This window comes from Barbus barbus (genome assembly GCF_936440315.1).
Source record: "Barbus barbus genome assembly, chromosome: 44".
In the NCBI taxonomy this organism is placed as follows: domain Eukaryota; kingdom Metazoa; phylum Chordata; class Actinopteri; order Cypriniformes; family Cyprinidae; genus Barbus; species Barbus barbus.
In genome coordinates this window covers 348418-371625 of record NC_136722.1, presented here as the reverse complement: position 1 = coordinate 371625, position 23208 = coordinate 348418, and the positions used below count along the sequence as shown (strand labels likewise).

The window sequence follows — 23208 nt, the reverse complement described above, 5'->3', positions numbered from 1 at the left end:
TGCAGAGCACGAATTCTGAGTATGGGTCACCATACTTGGCTGTATGTCAATAAATAAATATTGTATTAATTACTGAGTGTTATGGGTGCTGCTTTGGGACGGTGAGTATTTCACCGGATCTGTTGTACACTATGTTGCTGTTTGGAGGGAAATTTTAATCCTTTAGGGCAGAGTAGAAGGGGTTTTTTACGGTGAGAAATGTTAGCCTAGTCAAAAGAAAAAAATATATAAATAAGTTACAGAATACAATGCAATGATAAAAGGGTTCCAATTTATGCAACAAGATTATGTGTGCTTACAATGTTGTGACCTTTTACCTTTACACTTGTTTAAAACATTACTTTTTACGTGAGATAAGTGAGAAAGTTGTTGTTTTGGAGTCAGACCATTGCATTCCATGAATATGAAGCATTCGCGGATTATGGCCGATTGCTGTCCTTCTCTATGTAGTGTGCTGCATGTCATGCACTATTTAGGGAACGAGAGCGAATCGGACGCAGCTTCAGCTCTTGACCGGAAGCGCATGTCGTCACTGCGCATGCGCCGCTGCTGCTGTTCGCATTTCCTGTTGATGCTCTTCTGACTCGGAGCCATGGCGCTGCTCAGAGCGGGTGCACACTCTTTATATCTCTCATATCTCTTTATATCAGTCATCATCATCAGTCAGATCGGCGTCTGACGCTGTTAATGTGTGTGTTTGCAGTTTTCTCTTCTCTTCTCTTCAGTTCCGCGTTTGCTTTGGTGCAGGACCTCGATGACACGTGAGATATTCCTTCTCCTGTAATATATTCTTTCGGAGTTATTATCATAATCTGTGCAATATTTCGAGAAGTGTCGACAGAGTTGGGCTCAGTGTGAACAGTCCTGAGTTTATCGCAGTGTGCATGAGTGAAGATCCGATGCTTTGACTCGGTTCATATTCATATTCATACAGTATCTGACAGCTGCAGGTGTGAATATGAAGCACTGGCCTGTGTGTGTTCATCATTTACTGAGGCTCTCTTGCAAACCTGACTGTGCTTCATTGCTTAATTCAGTCATGAAGCATTGACTGAGGAAACCTCGTTAGTTTTCTTTGGTATGAGTTTAAAAGATCAAAAAGCTGTTCTGTTTGAGTGAAAGTTGAAGGATGAGATGATTCAGTGCTCTGAATATGATGATCATCTTTATTTGATGATAAATGAATGTTATAGTGAGCTCAGTATGCTCTCGTTAGAGGAAACCTCTGCTGTATGTTGTGCTGCTTTATCGCTCCACTGTACATTTCAGTATTTTTGCTCAATTATCATGAATATCGTGTGCAAGATTAATGGCGTAGCTGCGAGCAGCCGGAAGAACACAAAGAAGAGCAAAGCCAGTGTTCATGAGTTACAGATACAAAAGAAGAATGAAGAAGCATTGATCTGCAGGACGGGAGTCTGAAGAATAGAGCAGCGCTTCGCTGAAGAACTGAACTGATGCTCCACAGGTTCTGTTATAATAATGAACCTCCCGGGCTACTAATACTAATCAGGACCGTCCCAATAAGCGTGCCAGATTTCATCGTTTCTCTCTGTAGGGATCACAGGGTTCAAGCCATATACGAAAAACACTAACATCTCTGTTGAGCCTCAGACTCCTTATTTAATCTATGAATACTCAGATCATGGAATTATCAAGTTGTTTGTGTTGAATGTGTGATCGGTATCGATATCTGTGGTGTAATGTAGTTCAATTATTCTCTTTGTCATTATATCTGTTACGTCCCAGTCTAGGGACAACCTGCTGTAACATAAATGAAGAACGTCACAAAAAGAAAGCGTTGACTTCCATTTATTGCAGGAGCAACTCATATTTACAAGCCACTAAACCAACTTCAGAAATGGGTATAAGCCAAAACAACACACAAACCAAACTAACTGTTCCTTTAGGCGCTATCTTACCTTAACAGAGGAAATTACAGAAAAAACACCCCACTTCCCTGCCTCCATGTCTAATTAAAACCAGGAGAAAATAGACTTTTCCAAAAGAAACAGGCAGCTATTTCCTACAAAAGTGGCTTTGCTGTATTTACAGGTTACCTGGTAATACTGATACAATGTTAAGCGTACAAGAAGACAAGCTGCCACAAGATATTGACGTTTCTCTGTTTACAGATTACCCTTTAATACCAACTCAGTTTTGAACACAAAAATAAAACTAAACAGAGGAAAAAACAGTTAAAATAACGCTGAGCAAGTAACAGGCTATTTGAACATTTGATCAACTTTACAATAAGCCGGAGGAATGCCGACACCTCTCGGCAGATCACACACTCGCCGCCGCGGCCCTCTCTTCCTGTCTTGTGCAGACGTGCGTTTTTAAAGGAGTCTATCCACCTTCCCAGGTAATCAGCAGAAACCCAGAGCGACTAGGAGAGAGACACTCACAAGGGAAGAGAACACCGTCACACATCACTGCGTGATATTATATATATACCGTATGTCCGTGGACATAACAATATCCATATTGCACGTTTCAGTATCTATCAAACATTGCAGTGCACTTGATAAAGGTGCTGTTGTTTCCTCCAGTAAATGCAAATCCTGTTTGTTTGTCTTCCTTGTTCAGGTTTAAAGACAGCAGGATGGAGGACGTCTGGCTGGTGGATGTGAGTCAAACACACATGATCTAATGTAAAGTTGTGTGTGTGTGTGTTTGACTGGTCTGTGTGTTGCTGTAGTTTTATGCGCCGTGGTGTGGGTACTGTAAGAAGCTGGAGCCGATCTGGCTGGAGGTGGGAGCAGAGCTGACCCGCTCGGGGTCGCCGGTACGAGTCGGAAAAATGGACGCCACCGCATATTCAGGTGAGAACCAGCCATGAATGCTTGACTCTATCATGATATACTCTGTGCAGTCACGCGTGTGGATGAAGCAATCTAACATGCTGTGTTTGAAATAACTATATTAAAGCTTAAATAATTGCTGTAATTAATCACTGGAGTCAGTTATAATGTTCTTTGCTTGTTTTCTGTATATAATTTACTCACTCTTTGAATAACTGGAAAAGGAAGCCTTTTAATTAGTAACTTTCAATGTTTTTATTAAATTGTGATGATATTAAATGCATGATAATATGGTGTATCGGTGATCTGGTACAACACTAGACTGGGCTTTCATCAGTTACAGTAACACAAATGATTCAGATCTCTCTGCTGCTGATATGAACACTTTCCTGATGGTCGTGTGTGTGTGTGTGTGTGTGTGTGTGTGTGTGTGTGTGTGTGTGTGTGTGTGAGAGATGCAGGGATGGCGTCAGAGTTCGGCGTGCGAGGATATCCCACCATTAAACTGTGAGTCTCCAGCGTTCCTCTCACACTAATACACATGTGCAGATGAAAAGTAAAATAGATGCAATCCAGTCATTAGACAACACGATGTACATGAAGAATCGAAAAGCGAGAGTCACGTGACGTGCTCATGAACCTAGTCGCACTTGAGTAGAGATCCGTACGTTTGGCCTCTTTTTGCTGATTTCTTTTCGTTTTGTTTTAAGTTTTTGTTCATTGGTGGTGCTTTAGCTGATGGCATGCAGTCGTAAACAGCAGGAGTTGTCTCCATCAGCTTCTCCGATTAAGAAGAAATCCAAGCCACCCACCGTGAGCGATATGATGGACAATATGGCGAATACTGTTACACACTTTGAGGACATTCTAAGAAGCGAGTTGACGGTGATGTGGAACAAGTTCGCTTCTCACATGTCAGTTGTTCAGTCGCTATGCTCTAAACTGGATCTTCTTACAGGGGAGATGAGAGAACAAAAGAAAGTCGTCACAGATCACGATAGGCGAGTAGCCGCGCTCGAGCAACAGGTTGTGGACTTGCAGGATCGCAATAGGCGCAGCAATCTGCGTCTGGTCGGATTGCCTGAAGGTTCTGAAAAGGACGACCCTATGGGCTTTTTGAAAAGATCACTACTGACGTGGCTCCCGTCTCTGGTGGGCAAAGAGATTGAAGTGGAGTGAGGTCATCGAGTGTACACAAGGCTCTCCTCAGATCACACTAAACCACGGGTTTTCATCTTTAAACTGCTGCGGTACACGGACAGGGAGCTCATTCTGCGGGCCGCCAGACTTCATCCCCCGGTGACAACATCCGACGGAGCAACGCTATCTTTCTTTCAAGATTTTTCTCTGGTCACTGCAAAAAGAAGTGCATTTGCGCCAATTAGGAAGGAGATGAGAGACGCTGGCATCCAGCTGGAGTCAGTAATTCGATCGATGAACAAGGGGAAATCCCCCGGCATAGATGGCATTCCAATCGAATTGTATTCTACTTTTTGGTCAGATTAAGGCCCCTCATGTTAGATATGATCAATTTTATCAATCAGTTTGATCAATCAGTTACTCAAGGCTCATTTCACCCATCTATTAATGTAGCTGTTATTTCTCTCTTGTTAAAAAAGATAAAGATCCGACTTCTAGTTACCGGCCACTTTCTTTGATAGGGACTGATGTTAAATTATATGCTAAAGTATCTCATCATCTAGAGAAATTTATGAATAGGCTAGTTCATCATGACCAAACAGGATTCATTAAATCTCGCTCCGCTTCAGATAACTTACACAGGTTATATCATATTATTAATTCAAAGAATAGCTTGTCCTCTCCTTGCGCAGTATTATCTCTAGATGCGATGAAAGCTTCAGCTAGAATGGAGCTATTTATGGGCGGTTCTACAGCATCTGGGTCTGGGATTGAGTTTCATAAATATGATAAAGTTCTGTATGCCAATCCAGCAGGCACTGTTCTCACAGGTGCTGTTCGCTCGAACCCGTTCTTTATACATCGAGGTACTCGTCAGGGTTGCCCGCTGTCTCCTCTGTTATTTGCCCTATCCTGGGAACCCTTAGCTCCAGCGGTCCGACAATCTGAAACTATTTCTCCCATAATTATACAGAATACTCATCATCATATTTCTTTGTTTGCTGATGATACCTCATTGTTTTTGGAGAAGCCGTCACAGTCTATTCCTCGTGTGTTGAATTTATTTGATCATTTTGGATCTCTCTCAGGGTTTAAAATTAATTGGAGTAAGTCATGTTTACTTCTCCTCAATTCTAAATTGATTCCATGTCCCTTTCTATATCTATTCCATTGGTTCAAAACTTTAAGTACTTGGGGATAGATGTTTCTCCTTCTCTGCAGGAAATCGTCTCAAAAAACTATAATGGTATTCTAGCCAAAGTATCCTCAGATTTGGAAAATTGGTCTCGTCTTCCTGCTTCTTTTGAGGCCCAGATATCGGTGATTAAAATGAATGTTCTCCCACGTATCGATTTCTTTTCTTCCATGATTCCTCTCGCTCCACCGGTTGGCTGCTGGAACAAACTAGATGCATGTGTTTCATGGTATATATGGGATGGGAAATGTCCTCGTATTAAACTGACTACCTTACAACGATGTAGATTACATGGAGGTCTTTCTTTCCCTAATTTTAGACCGTATGCTCAAGCCTTTCCCTCCGCCCTTTACCAGTTTGGCTTGATCCTGATGCTTCTGTGTATGGGAGGGCAATTGAGGAATCTATCGTTTATCCGTATAAATTGAAGCATCTTGTTTTTTTCTGCTTAGGCAGTGTAGATCTCGGTTTGGTCACACCTAACTACAAAATGGCAAAGGCATTCTCAAGTTCAAGTTCAAGTTCCGTTTATTTCTAAAGCACATTTACTAACGGCCGCCAGCCGACCAAAGTGCTGTACAATAATTACAGTATAGATACACAAGAAAGAAACACAATCAATAATCACTTAAAAACAATAAAAACAGGATGAATTACATGTTAAAAGCCGAGACAAACAGATGAGTTTTGAGAGCAGATTTAAACTCAGATAAAGTGGAAGCCATTTTAATTTGGGTCGGGAGATTATTCCAGAGAGTGGGGCCAGCCACATCAAAGGCTCTATTTCCCTTTTTTTTCAAGCGGGTTCTGGGAATCTGAAGGAGGAATTTGTTTCCCGATCTAAGTCCTCGCTTAGGAGTGTATGGGTGGAGTAAGTCCGTCAGATAAGATGGTGCAAGATTATTTAAAGATTTGTAGACAAGTAATAGAATTTTATATTCAATTCTATACTGAACAGGTAACCAATGTAGAGATCTCAGAAGGGGTGTAACATGATCAAATTTTTTACATCCCTTCAGGAATCTAGCTGCTGCATTTTGAACGACTTGTAAACGGGAAATTTGAGTCTTTGAAACACCATAATATAGAGAGTTGAAGTAATCCAGCCGAGATGTAATAAAGGCATGGATAGCAACCTCTAGAGAGGCGTTAGAAAGAAAGGTTTTAATTTTAGAGAGAGATCGAAGATAAAAGAAACTAGAACCTACTACAGAGCTGATTTGTCTGTCAAATTTCAAGCCGTTGTCGATTTCCACACCCAGATTTCGCACTCGGGATGAAATAGCTAAATTTAAGAACTCAAGATTAGGTATATTTTGTGTTCTAGTTTCAGAGGGGCCAAAAACAATAACTTCCGATTTATCTGAATTTAGAAAAAGGAAATTTTTTGAGAGCCATGATTTTACGTCATCCAGACATGCTGATAAACTATTAAGAACATGCTTTTTTTCCGTGGTCAAAGGCAGATAGATTTGCATATCATCAGCGTAACAATGAAAAGAAACGCCGTGTTTCCTAAAGATGGACCCCAAGGGAAGTAGATAGAGAGAAAAGAGAGTAGGTGCAAGAACAGACCCCTGGGGTACACCACAGGTTAGCTTGCGTAAAGAGGAAGAGAAATTTCCTATTTTAATTGAGAAAGTTCTATTTGTTAGGAAAGATTTGAACCAATTTAAAACCGCCCCTCCCAGACCCACATAAGACTCCAAGCGAGAGATGAGAATTGCATGATCAACAGTGTCGAAGGCTGAAGACAGGTCCAGCATAACTAAAATGACAGAATCACCAGAATCAGTGGCCATTAGAATATCATTAAGAACTCTTACAAGGGCAGTTTCAGTACTATGCAGTGATTTAAAGCCTGATTGAAAAGTCTCATAGATGTGATTATTAGTTAAAAACGACTGGAGTTGTAAAGAGACAATTTTTTCCATCACCTTAGAGATGAAAGGTAGAACAGAAACAGGCCGAAAGTTTGCTAAAATAGAAGCATCCAGTGAGGGTTTCTTTAGCACAGGGGTGACTGTGGCCATTTTTAAACTATCAGGGATGAACCCTGATTGCAGACATTTATTGAGTAGAGATACAAGCCCTGATCCTACAGTATCAATTATTTGCTTCAAGTAGCGAGGGTGTATAATATCATGGGGGCTTGGGGAGGGTTTTAGTTTTGTGATTACTTCCTTTAAAGATTGCAGGGAGATAGAATTAAAAGTGGTCCAAGAGGCCGATGGACTCATTAACGTCATCATTTCATCATTCTGCTATTTTCCTCAATAATAACCTTTTGTCAGGCAGTACTCCATTTCATTGACCGCAATGGACTCATAATGAAGTAAACACTCTGGGAGATATCTATGATGATAGTGGTTTAAAATCCTTCCGGAATCTTAAAACTGAATATAATCTGCCAGGCACCTCCTTCTTTATGTATTTGTGCATTAGATCGTCTCTACAGGTGTATGGGGTGCCCTGGAGCTCTCTGCCTGTTCACTCTTTACACAAACCAATCCTTCCTTCTGAGGAACACACACTCACACACACTCACTAACCAATCCTTCCTTCTGAGGAACACACACTCACACACACTCACAAACCAATCCTTCCTTCTGAGGAACACACACTCACACACACTCACACACACACACACACACTCACTAACTAATCCTTCCTTCTGAGGAACTCACACACACACACACACACACACTCACACTCACTAACCAATCCTTCCTTCTGAGGAACACACACTCACACACACTCACTAACCAATCCTTCCTTCTGAGGAACACACACTCACACACACTCACAAACCAATCCTTCCTTCTGAGGAACACACACTCACACACACTCACTAACCAATCCTTCCTTCTGAGGAACACACACTCACACACACTCACACACACACACACACACTCACTAACTAATCCTTCCTTCTGAGGAACTCACACACACACACACACACACACTCACACTCACTAACCAATCCTTCCTTCTGAGGAACACACACTCACTCACACACACTCACACACACTCACTAACCAATCCTTCCTTCTGAGGAACACGCACTCACTCACACACACTCACACACACTCACTAACCAATCCTTCCTTCTGAGGAACACACACTCACACACACACACTCACACACACTCACTAACCAATCCTTCCTTCTGAGGAACACACACTCACACACTCACACACACACACACACACACACACACACACACTCACTAACTAATCCTTCCTTCTGAGGAACTCACACTCACACACACACACACACACTCACACTCACTAACCAATCCTTCCTTCTGAGGAACACACACTCACACACACTCACTAACCAATCCTTCCTTCTGAGGAACACACACACACACTCACACTCACTAACCAATCCTTCCTTCTGAGGAACACACACTCACACACACTCACTAACCAATCCTTCCTTCTGAGGAACACACACTCACACACACACTCACACTCACTAACCAATCCTTCCTTCTGAGGAACACACACTCACACACACTCACTAACTAATCCTTCCTTCTGAGGAACACACACTCACACACACTCACTAACCAATCCTTCCTTCTGAGGAACACACACTCACACACACTCACAAACCAATCCTTCCTTCTGAGGAACACACACTCACACACACTCACTAACCAATCCTTCCTTCTGAGGAACACACACTCACACACACTCACTCACACACACTCACACACACTCACTAACCAATCCTTCCTTCTGAGGGACACACACTCACACACACTCACACACACTCACAAACCAATCCTTCCTTCTGAGGAACACACACTCACACACACTCACAAACCAATCCTTCCTTCTGAGGAACACACACTCACACACACTCACAAACCAATCCTTCCTTCTGAGGAACACACACTCACTAACCAATCCTTCCTTCTGAGGAACACACACTCACTAACCAATCCTTCCTTCTGAGGAACACACACTCACACACACTCACTAACCAATCCTTCCTTCTGAGGAACACACACTCACACACACTCACTAACCAATCCTTCCTTCTGAGGAACACACACTCACACACACTCACACACACTCACAAACCAATCCTTCCTTCTGAGGAACACACACTCACACACACTCACACACACTCACTAACCAATCCTTCCTTCTGAGGAACACACACTCACACACACTCACTAACCAATCCTTCCTTCTGAGGAACACACACTCACACACACTCACAAACCAATCCTTCCTTCTGAGGAACACACACTCACACACACACACTCACACACACTCACTAACCAATCCTTCCTTCTGAGGAATCTCCCTCCTCTGCTTCAGTCATCTATCTCTTTCTTCTTGAGCATTCATACTAACCTTCATCTATTGCTACTGTTTGGGCTAAGGATCTTAATGAGGATGTGCATGTTTTATTTTTCGATCAGATATGGGGTATGTTTAAATTGTCTAAAAACCCTAATCACCAAATGATTCATTGGAAATTGCTGCATAGTTTACTTGACTCCAATGAAACATTATCTCGATGCAACTCTCTACTTCTCGTATACATGGATCTAACCTGAAAACTGTTAATTCATGGCATTCAGCTTTTAATCTTGTCTTCTTTTCTAAAATCTTTGTAAAAATTATTTTATTATTTGTTTATCTATTAATATTAATTTATATATTATTTGTATTTTTTTTAAGTCTACCTAGGGGTGGGTTCTAAATTTGTACAGCTGATTTTTGTTTTGTACTACTGTTCCACAAAATACAATTCAATAAACAGTTGTTAACAACAACAAAAAAGACTCACAAAGCGTGTGTCATAAGTAAATGAACCGTAGTGTTTGGGATCTCGGGGCTGTTCGCTCTGGAAACACAGTCATGATGAAGCAGAAAACACAAGCAGATCTGAGCGGTGTATTAGTGCTGTCTCAGACACTCGCTGCTGACTTCAGCTTGTTTCTCACCAAACCCTGCTGTTTGCCTCCAGAACTGATGTGCAATGTGGGATCACTGTGATTCGCTGTCATTGTATGGACGAGTGTGAGCAGGCGCTTCTCCTTTTGTGGTCTGAAAATGAAAGAGGCTTATAAGAAGGTAGATTACGATAATTTATAAAAGGCCATTGTCCGTCACGGCCACTGATAATTTGAGTGCTATGAGTGAGTATAATGTGCAGGGGGTCTCTGCCCCGAGTGTGTGTTTCAGCTGAGCGTCTGATTCAGACTCACTGAGGATCGGACTGCTGTCAGTGTTTCTGTCAGTACTGAAGAGAGTGTGTGTGTGTGTGTGTTTCTCTGTGAATCCCGTCAGACCCGGGCCTGGTGTCTGGGGACCGAGGTGCTGATGAAATTCCTCTTGAGGCTAACAATTATCCTAATGAGAGTCCCAGAGTCCCTCTCACAAGAAAATGTGAAAAGTGCATTTATATAATTGTATATATTTCTTTGATGATCTGTATGATTGGTTTGATGGTCCGGCTGGGGTTGATATCTGTCAGTCGTAACCTCGTCCAGCCTCTGAAGGCGAAGCAGAGCTCAGATCTGTGTGTTGCTGGATCAGTCCGTGACTCTCGCTCTCTGGAGGAGACTGGAATAGTCTTGTGTACTTCTGTTACCAGAGGAAATGCTCTTGTTTGGCTGCTGCACCACACCAGTTGCTGGGTGATCACTTATTGCATCATTAACATGACAGCAGAGTTACATATACTGTCAAAATAATGTGAACACAACACACAGTGAACAGACAATATTTCTTTAAGGAGTTTTACAACCGCTTGCCTGTCAACCCCAGCGTGCCATTTAAAGCAATAATATAAGAAATGAAATAAATAAAGTGTATGCATATGCACTTTCACTACTTTTTAATAGACTCAGTTGAAGGTTGTCTGCCAAAACATCTGCCAATTATTAAACTGAATCACTGATTAAATAATAATAATAATAATAATAATAAAATGAGTTAAATGATGACTGGTAAGAGTTTGAATGTGATTGGTTAATTCCACACTTACTGTAACAGCATGTGCACCTTCAGGATTAGGGTTCAGTGTTTCTGTATTACATTACAGGTGTATGCATCTGACAACTGTGGTTTTAACAGGGGTTTGTAGACCTTTATACCCACTGTAGGTGTGAATTACGTGTTTTAGATGCGTGTCGTGGCGTCATGCGTTCATATGGTGTATGATGAGTCAGTGATTCAGTGGATTGTTCTGTATTTTTATCGTTGATTAAATAAGTGTTTCTCTCTCTCAGGCTGAAGGGGGAGCTGGCATATAACTACAAGGGACCACGAACCAAAGATGACATCATCGAGTTTGCCAACAGAGTGGCTGGGTGAGAATCTAAATCAGATACTGTCTAAACTATAGCTAGATTTCAGAATTTGAAACTTTTAAAGTTTTTTTTTTTTCTTCAAACCTTGTTAATGCTTTAAAAGCTATTGCATGTCATTTTATCTGCAGTTATAAACCACCTGTGCATTGTTTCCTACGATGTGTTTTTGCAGCAGAGTCTCGCCTCTATTACTGGTCTTGAGCTCACATTAAACAAAATGATTGTATTAAACACTACTAGCTTTTTAAAGTTAACATTTTATTATGTGGAACTCTTGTGAATATGGCCAAAAATACAATCATTTTGTTTAATGTGAGCTCAAGACCAGTAATAGAGGCGAGACTCTGCTGCAAAACCTCCCTGCTCTTCTGCTGCACATGCTTTATCTGCAAAAACAGTGCATGCTTTAGTAGTGTACAGGAATTGGGAAGCAGCGAGTGTGTTGAAGCAAGCTGGGTTAGGTTAGGAAAGTCATTTTCTGATGATCGTGTGTGTGTGTGTGTGTGTGTGTGTGTGTGTTTCAGGCCTGCCGTGCGCTCGCTGCCCAGCAGACAGATGTTTGAGCACGTCTTGAAGAGGCACAGTGTGATGTTTGTGTATGTCGGAGGCGAGTCTCCTCTGAAAGTGAGCTGCTCAATCCATCTTCATATCTACACTTAACTAAAGTTAACATGTGAAAGTGTGCTGAAATATCAGCTGTGTGTGTCTCCTTTAATAACTCATTTAATATTCTTTGTTCCTTCACACTGTGTTCATTTTGGAGCAAACCGAATAGATTAGATACGGATAGATAATGCTCAGTTAGAGATTCTTCAGTTCTAGAGATGCACTGATTGCAACTTTCTTGGCCAATTCTGATTTTCTTTTTAGAATAATAATTGCCAGCATATACAAACAAAAATCTACTTTTTTCAATGGAAAATTTTATTTTCATAATAAAATAAATGATTAAACGTTACAATTTCCCCCAAACTGCACCAAGTTACAGATGTTCTCTCACTGTGATTGGAACGAGGTCGAAATTAGTTGCTGTATATAAAAAAACAATGTCATTTCCCAATAAGTTTATAAGTTTCTTAACTTTATTAAATGTCATCTTTCAAATCAAATTCATACATTGTATCAAATAATAAAAATAAAAATAATTCAGTTATAATAATAAAAAACTAGAGTTGTTACCACTGAAGTCTTTCCCCCGCAGGAAACACCGAAGCTGCCTCTGGAGAGGCATTAGATGCATTTACTGTTTGATGAAGCTGAGCTGCCAGAAATGCATTTACACTGCAACAGTTCAAATTCATTAAATGTCATAAGAATAATATTTTAAATAATTCCTTTGAATATACAATTAAGAAATGTTTGGAAAAATGCAATGACACTTTTATATATAAAACAAACCACCAGTAGGTGGCAGCAAATGAGTCATTTAATCATTCATTCAAGCTATTGGAGCGATTTTCGTTTGTGAAATTGAGCTAAAATATAAACCACTTAATTTTTCTTAACTCCTTATTTATTGAACTACTATTGTATAAAATCAGTGTCGCATTGCAATCGTGCTGATATTCTGTAAAACATCTGTTATGTTGCTTACCTATATCATGACTGACCGGCCAGTTACAGTTCATTCAATGTCCAGAGCCCTTCATTTATCTTGCCGCCTTATGCTAATTTGTTTCAGTTTTTAGCTCATAATAAAGCAGATGTGATTTGTGCTAACTTCACAGATGTATTACACAGTATTGGGACTCAGTGTGTCCTGAATGGCCGTTATGAGTGGCTCGAGCTCTTGTATGTGGATGTTGATGTGGAGCAGCATGTAATGAACACAGTGGGCCTGATTTACGAAACGAACGTACGACAGAAAAGTGGGAATTTCTCAGTATGGATGTGAGCGGTGGCTACGCTCATGTCTGGTCTCAGCTCGTGTACGCAAGTTCGCAACTTAAACTAAACTTGCGCGCAACATCTAAATAGCCTATCGTGGAGAATTGTAGAATGACATAATTTTGTTTATTTAGGTTATTTTCCTGACATCCGAAGCTCATCAGTCAGTCACTGACCAGTAAGATTAGTCTTGATTTGTGTTTGTTTTATTCAGGGCTTTATATGCGTGAATAGCAGCGTACAGACATGAGGATTCACACATCATCGCATCACGCACCTGCAGCGCTTCTGTGAACGGAGGAAAATAGAAATTAAGTCTAGAAAAGGAATAAAGTAAATAGGACTACTCAAAATATAGAATATGCTATATGCCTAATATAATTAACATAAACAATAGGGAAAAAACTGTTTTTGAAAAAGAAAACAAAAAGGTTTTGTGACACTCTCAATGCATTTTATTTATATCTTTATTTGATTTAGTCCATCTGATCGCACCGGTACCTCACACACACACACACACACACACACACACACAACATTAGTTCTAGCGTTGCCTGACATTTCAACAATTCATCATCAAACTAAAATACAGTCAACCAAACATAAGTTTATTTAAACTGTTTATTTTAAAAGGTCGACTGTAAAATCAGCGTGTAGCCGTGTACACGGATATTAGAGTGAAGTATAAAGCCTTATTTAGGCTAAAATGAATAATAGTTTAGCAACCAAATGTTACAAATATGGCAGAAATGGAAACATTCTGATTCTTGTGGAATTAGCCCAATGCCGTTTCAGTTTTGCTTGTATGATGTGTATAATGAATGCCATTTATAGCCTACTTTGTGTTTTATTTTATAGTTTAATATATAACTTTATAACTACTTATTTTTAATTCTTGTTCTGTTCTAAATACCGTTAAATTTAAAATATTTGTTGTAGAGTGAGGGGAACTAAATGGGCTATAATGTAAATTTATCAGTATTTTAATATTGTAAAATATAATATTATAAAATTACAACTTTATGTAGCCTAATTGTGTGCAATTACAAGGTTAACGTGTGTTATTGGAGTAAGATCAATTTCTCGTTAATGAGATTACTTCCTCTTTTTGGCCGGGTTTGGTTTCTCCGTGTCGTAAACTCTAAGGGCAAGGCTTCTAAACCGGCGTGATATTCAAGCAATGATTGTTTTCTGCCGCCACATTTATCAACATACGATCATTCATACAATGAGATTGGAGGCATACGAATGTTTCATGAATCACATGTGAACTCTGTCGTAAGTTGATTTGTGTGCTCGGATCTACGTTAGATTGATAAAAGATAAACACGCAATTTCATTATTAGCTTTCCATCAACTTACAAACCCTGCAGTTCCTCATGAACCCGGATGGGAACACGGCCCTATACACAACACACAGCTGATGCAAGATTAATAAACAATCACTCTATTCTCTAAGCTTTGGATTTTGTCCATAAACCTTAGTGAGTGTTTTGCTGTTGCACACACACACACACCCCTCTTTAACTCATCATCGGAGCTCATTTTGCTGTTGTGTGATTTCAGGAGAAGTACATAGAGGTGGCGTCTGAGCTCATTGTGTACACACATTTCTTCTCTGCGTCTGAAGACGTCTTACCAGAGGTGACATGAGTCCTTTTCAGATTCTTCTGCTTGCGTTTGATTTATCCAGTCTGCTGTGTTTGAAACAATCACATGAAATCTCACTGAAATGCGTTGTTCTGCTGCAGTCTGTGGCTTTGCATGAATTGCCTTCAGTGGTCGTCTTCAAAGATGGAAGCTATTTCACATATGATGGTACGTGAAGAAAGCATCTAATGAATGTTTGTGCGGTGCTTGACCAGTGAATTGGTCACAGATGTATATGGCTTGTCTTCTGTCTCTGTAGTAAGATGGTTGTTGTGTTTCAGAGTATGAAGACGGCAGCTTGTCATCCTGGGTGAACCGAGAGCGATTCCAGAGTTACCTGCCGATCGATGGATTCACGCTCTATGAGCTGGGAGAGACCGGTAATACAGCTCTGCCGTGTTCAATTAAACACTGAGCAGCTTCACCCTAGAGCAACCACATTTGTGAACATACTTTGGAAAGGATTGTTATTTTTCCATTATGTGTTGGTTAAGCAGAGAACACACTACACGACTGTCAGGCGATTATGAATGGAGGTTGGTCTTGAGGACGGGTCGTGTCCAGTTGAGCTCAGTCGCTGTTTGCAGTCGGCAGTAAAAGTCCCATAGTGCGTGGTGTCTGAAGATTATAATCTGAGAATTCAAGAACCAGGTGTTGCCAGTCGTTTCACAAAGATGTTTAATATTTGCGACTGATGATATACAGTGGAGATGCGTTCAAACATCACTCAGCATTCATTTTGTAATTTTGTTATATCTTTTCCTTGATTACAAGAAAAATCTGCAGTCGAAGAAATTATAACCTAAATTATGTCAGTGATTTCTCCCATTTTAAAGATGATCAAGAATTATTTTATTTTGATCTTCAGTCTAATAAAAGTTAAGAAAAAATTGAATTAGTCTATAGGCCTGTCTATAGAGTACAGACTACTCCATTTGTCTTAATTATGAAGATTTTTAACTTAATAACAAATAGGCTAGGCTAACTAATTTTCTTCATAATGAATATACGAACATAATGAATTGCGTATTCCTCTATTTTTAAAAACAAAGTTCACAAAAAAAATTCATAAAATTAATCGTAAAATCATCAAATAAATTTTTAATCCCTGATTTTAGACATACATGAGATTATTAATATATTGTTGCCTGACTAAACATTTAAAAATAGCTGTGGAAATGAAGGGAACTGAAAAGACAGGCCTAGCTAATGAAACGTGTCTACTCAAGCATTCATTCCAAAAAGAACGAAGTATCAGACTTAATGCAAATCATATTCAAGACACATTGCTGAGACATTTATTAGGAACAACACCAGCATAGCAGAAAAAAACGGTAACACTTTGACTGTCAAAGACTAGAATCTGCTCCAGTCGATGGAAACAGTCTTTAAGTGTGTTGAGTTAGTCATGTAGTGTGTCCCCAGCTTTACACAGATTTTTGAGCTTTATATGTAATGATCATACATTGACTTATGATCATATATGAAACATACATTACACCGTTACACAAACTCACAGCCTAGACTGGATTCCTGATGAATGAGAATTATTGAAAGCCTTTTTTCTGTCTCTGCAAAAGGTGTCTGTCTTGATCAGGAGACTGTTCTGGTTTCTTCATCTCTCAGGTAAACTGGTGGCGATCGCCATTACTGATGAGAAGGATCTGACGGAGCGCAGCAGCAGGTACAGAGACGGTTTGTGTGTCATGTGACGCTGTGAGGTCAGTGTTTGCCTGTGCTTAACCGATCCGTGATTGTTCAGGTTGAAAGGTCTGATCCAGAGAGCTGCTACTGAACACAGGGATCAGTTCAACAGGTGAGAGCATCAGCTGCTGTTCTCCACTCTAGATCAAGATAACATAGCTTCTGTTCTCCACTCTAGATCAGGATAACATAGCTGCTGTTCTCCACTCTAGATCAGGATAACATAGCTGCTGTTATCCACTCTAGATCAAGATAACATAGCTTCTGTTCTCCGCTCTCGATCAAGATAACATAGCTTCTGTTCTCCACTCTAGATCAAGATAACATAGCTTCTGTTCTCCACTCTAGATCAGGATAACATAGCTTCTGTTCTCCACTCTAGATCAAGATAACATAGCTTCTGTTCTCCACTCTAGATCAAGATAACATAGCTTCTGTTCTCCACTCTAGATCAGGATAACATAGCTTCTGTTCTCCACTCTAGATCAGGATAACATAGCTGCTATTCTCCACTCTAGAACAGGATAACATAGCTGCTGTTCTCCGCTCTAGATCAAGATAACATAGCTTCTGTTCTCCACTCTAGATCAAGATAACATAGCTTCTGTTCTCCACTCTAGATCAGGATAACATAGCTTCTGTTCTCCACTCTAGATCAGGATAACATAGCTGCTATTCTCCACTCTAGATCAGGATAACATAGCTGCTGTTCTCCGCTCTAGATCAAGATAACATAGCTTCTGTTCTCCACTCTAGGTCAAGATAACATAGCTTCTGTTCTCCACTCTAGATCAGGATAACATAGCTTCTGTTCTCCACTCTAGATCAGGATAACATAGCTTCTGTTCTCCACTCTAGATCAAGATAACATAGCTGCTATTCTCCACTCTAGATTAGGATAACATAGCTGCTGTTCTCCGCTCTAGATCAAGATAACATAGCTGCTGTTCTCCACTCTAGATCAATATAACATAGCTTCTGTTCTCCACTCTAGATCCAAGATAACATAGCTGCTGTTCCCCACTCTAGATCAGGATAACATAGCTGCTGTTCCCCACTCTAGATCCAAGATAACATAGCTTCTGTTCTCCACTCTAGATCAGGATAACATAGCTTCTGTTCTCCACTCTAGATCCAAGATAACATAGCTGCTGTTCTCCACTCTAGATCAAGATAACATAGCTTATGTTCCCCACTCTAGATCAGGATAACATAGCTGCTGTTCTCCACTCTAGATCAGGATAACATAGCTTCTGTTCTCCACTCTAGATCAGGATAACATAGCTGCTGTTCTCCACTCTAGATCAGGATAACATAGCTTCTGTTCTCCACTCTAGATCAAGATAACATAGCTTCTGTTCTCCACTCTAGATCCAAGATAACATAGCTGCTGTTCCCCACTCTAGATCAGGATAACATAGCTGCTGTTCCCCACTCTAGATCCAAGATAACATAGCTTCTGTTCTCCACTCTAGATCAGGATAACATAGCTTCTGTTCTCCACTCTAGATCCAAGATAACATAGCTGCTGTTCTCCACTCTAGATCAAGATAACATAGCTTATGTTCCCCACTCTAGATCAGGATAACATAGCTGCTGTTCTCCACTCTAGATCAGGATAACATAGCTTCTGTTCTCCACTCTAGATCAGGATAACATAGCTGCTGTTCTCCACTCTAGATCAGGATAACATAGCTTCTGTTCTCCACTCTAGATCAAGATAACATAGCTTCTGTTCTCCACTCTAGATCAGGATAACATAGCTGCTGTTCCCCACTCAGGACAGGATAACATAGCTGCTGTTCCCCACTCTAGATCAAGATAACATAGCTGCTGTTCTCCACTCTAGATCAGGATAACATAGCCGCTGTTCCCCACTCTAGATCAGGATAACATAGCTGCTGTTCTCCGCTCTAGATCAGGATAACATAGCTTCTGTTCTCCACTCTAGATCAAGATAACATAGCTGCTATTCTCCACTCTAGATCAAGATAACATAGCTGCTATTCTCCACTCTAGATCAAGATAACATAGCTTCTGTTATTCAGTTTAGTAATCTTTATTCAGAGCTTCTACTGTAAACATACAGTTTCCTGAGATTACGTATCATTGTTTTTACCCTGAATTACCCCTTGAGTTTTCCATGTGTGGTCACGTGATCATATTACTACATGCTGCAGCGCATTACAAATACTGTACAAGCTTGTGTTGTAATATGAACTGTAGGTATATATATATATATATATATATATGTAATCATACAGACCGCTTCATTCTTGACATGATTCATCTACACTGAAATCTTTATATATACACCACATCATATTATCACCCGTATTATGACAGTAAACATTTTACAGAAGGTTTTTGACTTATCTTTCAGTTTCAAGGTGGAGTTTGTTTGCAGTAAAATAGCACATTATATTAGCCAAGATATATTTCAGTTGTGTCCAGTAATCATCCGCATGATTCGTGAGCGCTTGACTCCTCAGATATATTGTGTTCTTGTCTTGTTTTTTCAGTCTGGACGGACAAATATCCAGAAGCTTGTCATGTTTGCCCTGGTCCAACTAGACAATCGCTAGTTAACAGTCTAGTTAAAGATGCTCTGTTTTTGCTTTATTTCTAGAATAGCATAGAGTAGACATTAGAGCTGAGAGATGAACACGCTCCGGACAATCAGCAGCTGTTTCTGTCTGTACTCTGTGTTTCTGCAATGATCAGAAGAGTTTTACAGATGTGTCTCTCATGCTGTCCTCCAGGGATTTCCAGTTCGGACACATGGACGGGAACGACTATATCAACAGCCTGATAATGGGGTGAGTTTCACTGAAGACTGCACAGAGGTTAGGGGAAGAGGGTCATGATATACAACATTACTGTGACATACAGCACTGGCCAAAATGATTAGAACACAGTTAAATCCAGTTAAAGTCAGTTAAATACAGAAAAACTGTGTCTCTGCTTCAAGAAAGCTCCTGCAAAGCTCCTGAGAAACTCTGCTCAAGAGCACCGAGGACAAAAGCTGCTTTAAACACAAAGCATGCTCACAACAAATGTTGAGTTAATTTAGTTCATAGAAGTTAATTGATCAAGAAAATCTATTTATGACATTATTTTTGACAGCATCCTCATTTTACAGCATTATTACACAAGTGCCTAAATCTTTTAACAGCACTGTAGCTTTGCAGGAGGTTTCTTGAAGCGTCTTGGAGACACAGTTCTTCTGGATTTAGTCTCAGTTTGTTCTGTTTCTTCATGTCATTCCAGACAGACTGATGATGATCAGATCAGATCTCAAACATCTCACTGGATTATTACAATTAATGGCTAAATGAATGTTTGGAAATGTAAACTGATATTTTCTACTGACACACTCCAGCAGAAGATAGAAATAACTCACTTTAAACCATTTTTAGCTGCTGAATATACTAGTGTTCTAATGATATTGTCGTCCGCTGTGAATGATTGAGTGCTCTTCCTCCGCAGCGAGGTGTCTGTGCCCAGCATCATCATCCTCAACACCTCAAACGAGCAGTACTTCGTGCCGCCGGAGCCTGTGGAGGATCTGGAGCAGCTGCTGCGCTTCTTCAGCAGCGTCCTGGACGGCAGCGCTCCGGTGCGTCAGTCACATACACTAAAACACTGACGGATCACGTCTCTTTAGATACGAAATACACACATGGTCTGGTTTTCACAGCTGTACGAGATGAAGCAGCTTCTGTAAATGTGTCTGTCTGGACGGTAAGTGCCACACACAGGAGCTTTAATGTTTTAGAGCGAGAGCAGAATCCCTCTCTGAAAGCAGACGCTGCTGGACTTCTCTTGATCCGGCTCTGTCCCTGTGTTTCCCGACAGGCGTTCGGAGGAGACGGGTTCTTCCAGAGGATCAAGCGCGTGGCGTACGATGCCAGATCCACCATAATGGTGAGCCCAGTTCAGAAAACAAACCTAAATCAGTCATTATTGAATATGTAATGTTTAGTAAATAGATGTTCATGTACTGACTGAAATCATGTTCCTCCCTTTAATTAAATCATTGTTGCTGTTTACATTTCTGCTAGAAGAAAAACCAAAGTTCAGACTAATGCTGACTGGAGTCTGATTTTATTTACTACAGTAGCTAATGTGATTCAAGAGGAGACTCTAGATCAGTTTAGAATATGAGCTGTTGCGCAAGTGTTTATTTAGAGATAAACAGCCATAGCAAATACATTAAACTGCATCATACTCTGGTGCAGCTCTTGAACTGCTGTCACTCATGTCATGTTGAATTACTCCCCCTCATGTCGTTCTAAACCTGTAAGACCTTCGTTCATCTTCCGAACACAAATTAAGATATTTTTGATGCACTCTGAGAGCTCTCAGACCCTCCATAGACAGCAATATAATTAACATGATGAAGATTCAGAAACATAGCAAGGACATAAAATAATCTATGCGTGTGAGCGAGTGCGTGTGTGTGAGTGCGTGCGTGTGAGTGTGTGTGAGTGCGTGCGTGTGAGTGTGTGTGAGTGCGTGCGTGTGAGTGTGTGTGTGTGTGTGTGAGTGTGAGAGAGTGTGTGTGTGAGTGTGTGCGAGTGAGTGCGTGTGTGTGTGTGTGTGTGTGTGAGTGTGAGAGAGTGTGTGTGTGAGTGTGTGCGAGTGAGTGCGTGTGTGTGTGTGTGTGAGTGCGTGCGTGTGAGTGTGTGTGTGAGCGAGTGAGTGTGAGAGAGTGTGTGTGTGAGTGTGTGCGAGTGAGTGCGTGTGTGTGTGTGTGTGTGTGTGAGAGAGTGTGCGTGCGTGAGTGCGTGTGTGAGTGTGTGTGTGTGTGTGTGAGAGAGTGTGCGTGCGTGAGTGCGTGTGTGTGTGTGTGTGAGAGAGTGTGCGTGCGTGAGTGCGTGTGTGTGAGTGAGTGTGTGCGTGTAAATGAGTGTGAGTGTGTGTGTGTGTGTGAGAGTGTGAGTGTGTGCGAGGCGCTTCAGTGTGTGAATGGTGTGTATGAGTGTGACTGCTGAAGCTCGTTAGTCTGATGGTCTGTGTCTGGTCTGCAGTCGGTGTTCCGCAGCTCTCCGCTGCTCGGCTGCTTTCTCTTCGGTCTGCCGCTAGGCGTCATCAGTCTCATGTGCTACGGCATCTGCACGGCCGAGTCCGACGACGACACGGAGCTGATGAAGAGAGACGGCTTCACCGACGAGGAAGAGGAGGGTGAGGAGGAAGAGCAGCAACAGCTGACGGCCGGAGACGAGGATGAAGACGGAGAGAAGATCGAACAAAAGAGTCAGAGTGAAAAAAAGGTGGATTAACGAGAAATGAAGGCCTCAGAAGAGGAAACCACGGCCTAGAATCTCCTCACTGGGTTTCATTGGATTGTTTGTTTGTTTTCTAATTGTTTATTTTCAGAATTTCCCTAAATTTCCACCAAATTCAAAGTTTTGTTTCTGAAATCTTCAGGATCAGTCATGGAGCGGCACGTGTGACTACTGAGTTACAAAAGCACACAGACGCAAACACGGACTGTTTTAAAGTGGCAGGTCTCTGTGCTTATTAATAATCATTACTGTAATAATGTGCCCTTATGAGCCGTTCTCTATCGTCACTTTAATCATGTGTGGACTGCAGCTGAGACGTGCTAAACCATCCATCTCTCAGTGGACTCGCTTCCCTTTTTTTTATTATGTTTTAGATGAGAAAGTGCAGTTATTGTTGCATCAGAGACTTGATCTCCGGAGGATTGTCTTACATGAGATTTGTTACATTATCAAAGCATAATGACCGCACATCAATGCTTTTCTCCTGCTCGTGATCTGACCGAATGTAGAAGTCTAGTGAAGCTATTCTAGCAGCGAGTGTTTATTTCTGTGTGAAATGATGAAGGAAGGCTAGGGTTTTATCATATGCACTGAACACATTCACACACAGCAGCTTCAGGTTCAGTTGATGTTGAGTTTTTATATAGTCTCAATCCTGGAGAAAACCATCATGAGCGTTCCTTCTGTAGGTGCTACATTTAACATTAAACAGCAGGTAGTGTCTGTGCATGTGTTTTATAGATATAAGGCTTATATGTCAGCTGTTCTCACCATCGATTACCAACATTTACTCAAACTCTTAAGTTCATAAAAATGAAAGATGCAGAACTTTTACTTAGCTTCTCAAAACTCCAGCAAATCACTGTAAAGGTATAGAAGTATGTGAGGAGACGTGATGAACGGAGCAGCTCTTTAGATGACGTGGCATTGAAGAGCTTCGTCTGATCTCAGACACAGCTTCTGGACGGCATCGAGCCAAAGCTGTCCTGACACGAGAGCACTGACGAGTGTTTGAAGCGGTTTATGGTCACTCTGGATGGTGATGGAGTAACGTTGCCTTCACATTCCCTTCATGATGCCGGTTGTTGTTATAGGATTCTCATATTTGAACACAAACTTGTCTTAATGTTTCTGCTGTTCATTAAACGTTTCTTTGTCTCTCTCGTTCTCATCAATATCAGGGAAGAGTAGACCGAT

General features: G+C 40.9%; 1 protein-coding gene across 1 annotated transcript; it reads left to right on the top strand.

Moving 5' to 3' along the window:
- Nucleotides 1–531: 531 nt before the first annotated feature.
- On the top strand, nt 532–23171 carry LOC306863186 (protein disulfide-isomerase TMX3-like). Its single transcript, XM_079406406.1, has 16 exons — nt 532–611; nt 704–761; nt 2590–2629; nt 2702–2825; nt 3266–3311; nt 11399–11479; nt 12004–12103; nt 14933–15010; nt 15118–15184; nt 15298–15396; nt 16643–16700; nt 16779–16832; nt 19483–19539; nt 20210–20339; nt 20579–20647; nt 21754–23171. Exons 1-16 carry the CDS (start codon nt 593–595, stop codon nt 22003–22005), a joined length of 1332 nt encoding a protein of 443 aa, XP_079262532.1. The 5' UTR covers nt 532–592; the 3' UTR covers nt 22006–23171.
- The last annotated feature ends 37 nt before the right edge of the window (nt 23172–23208 follow it).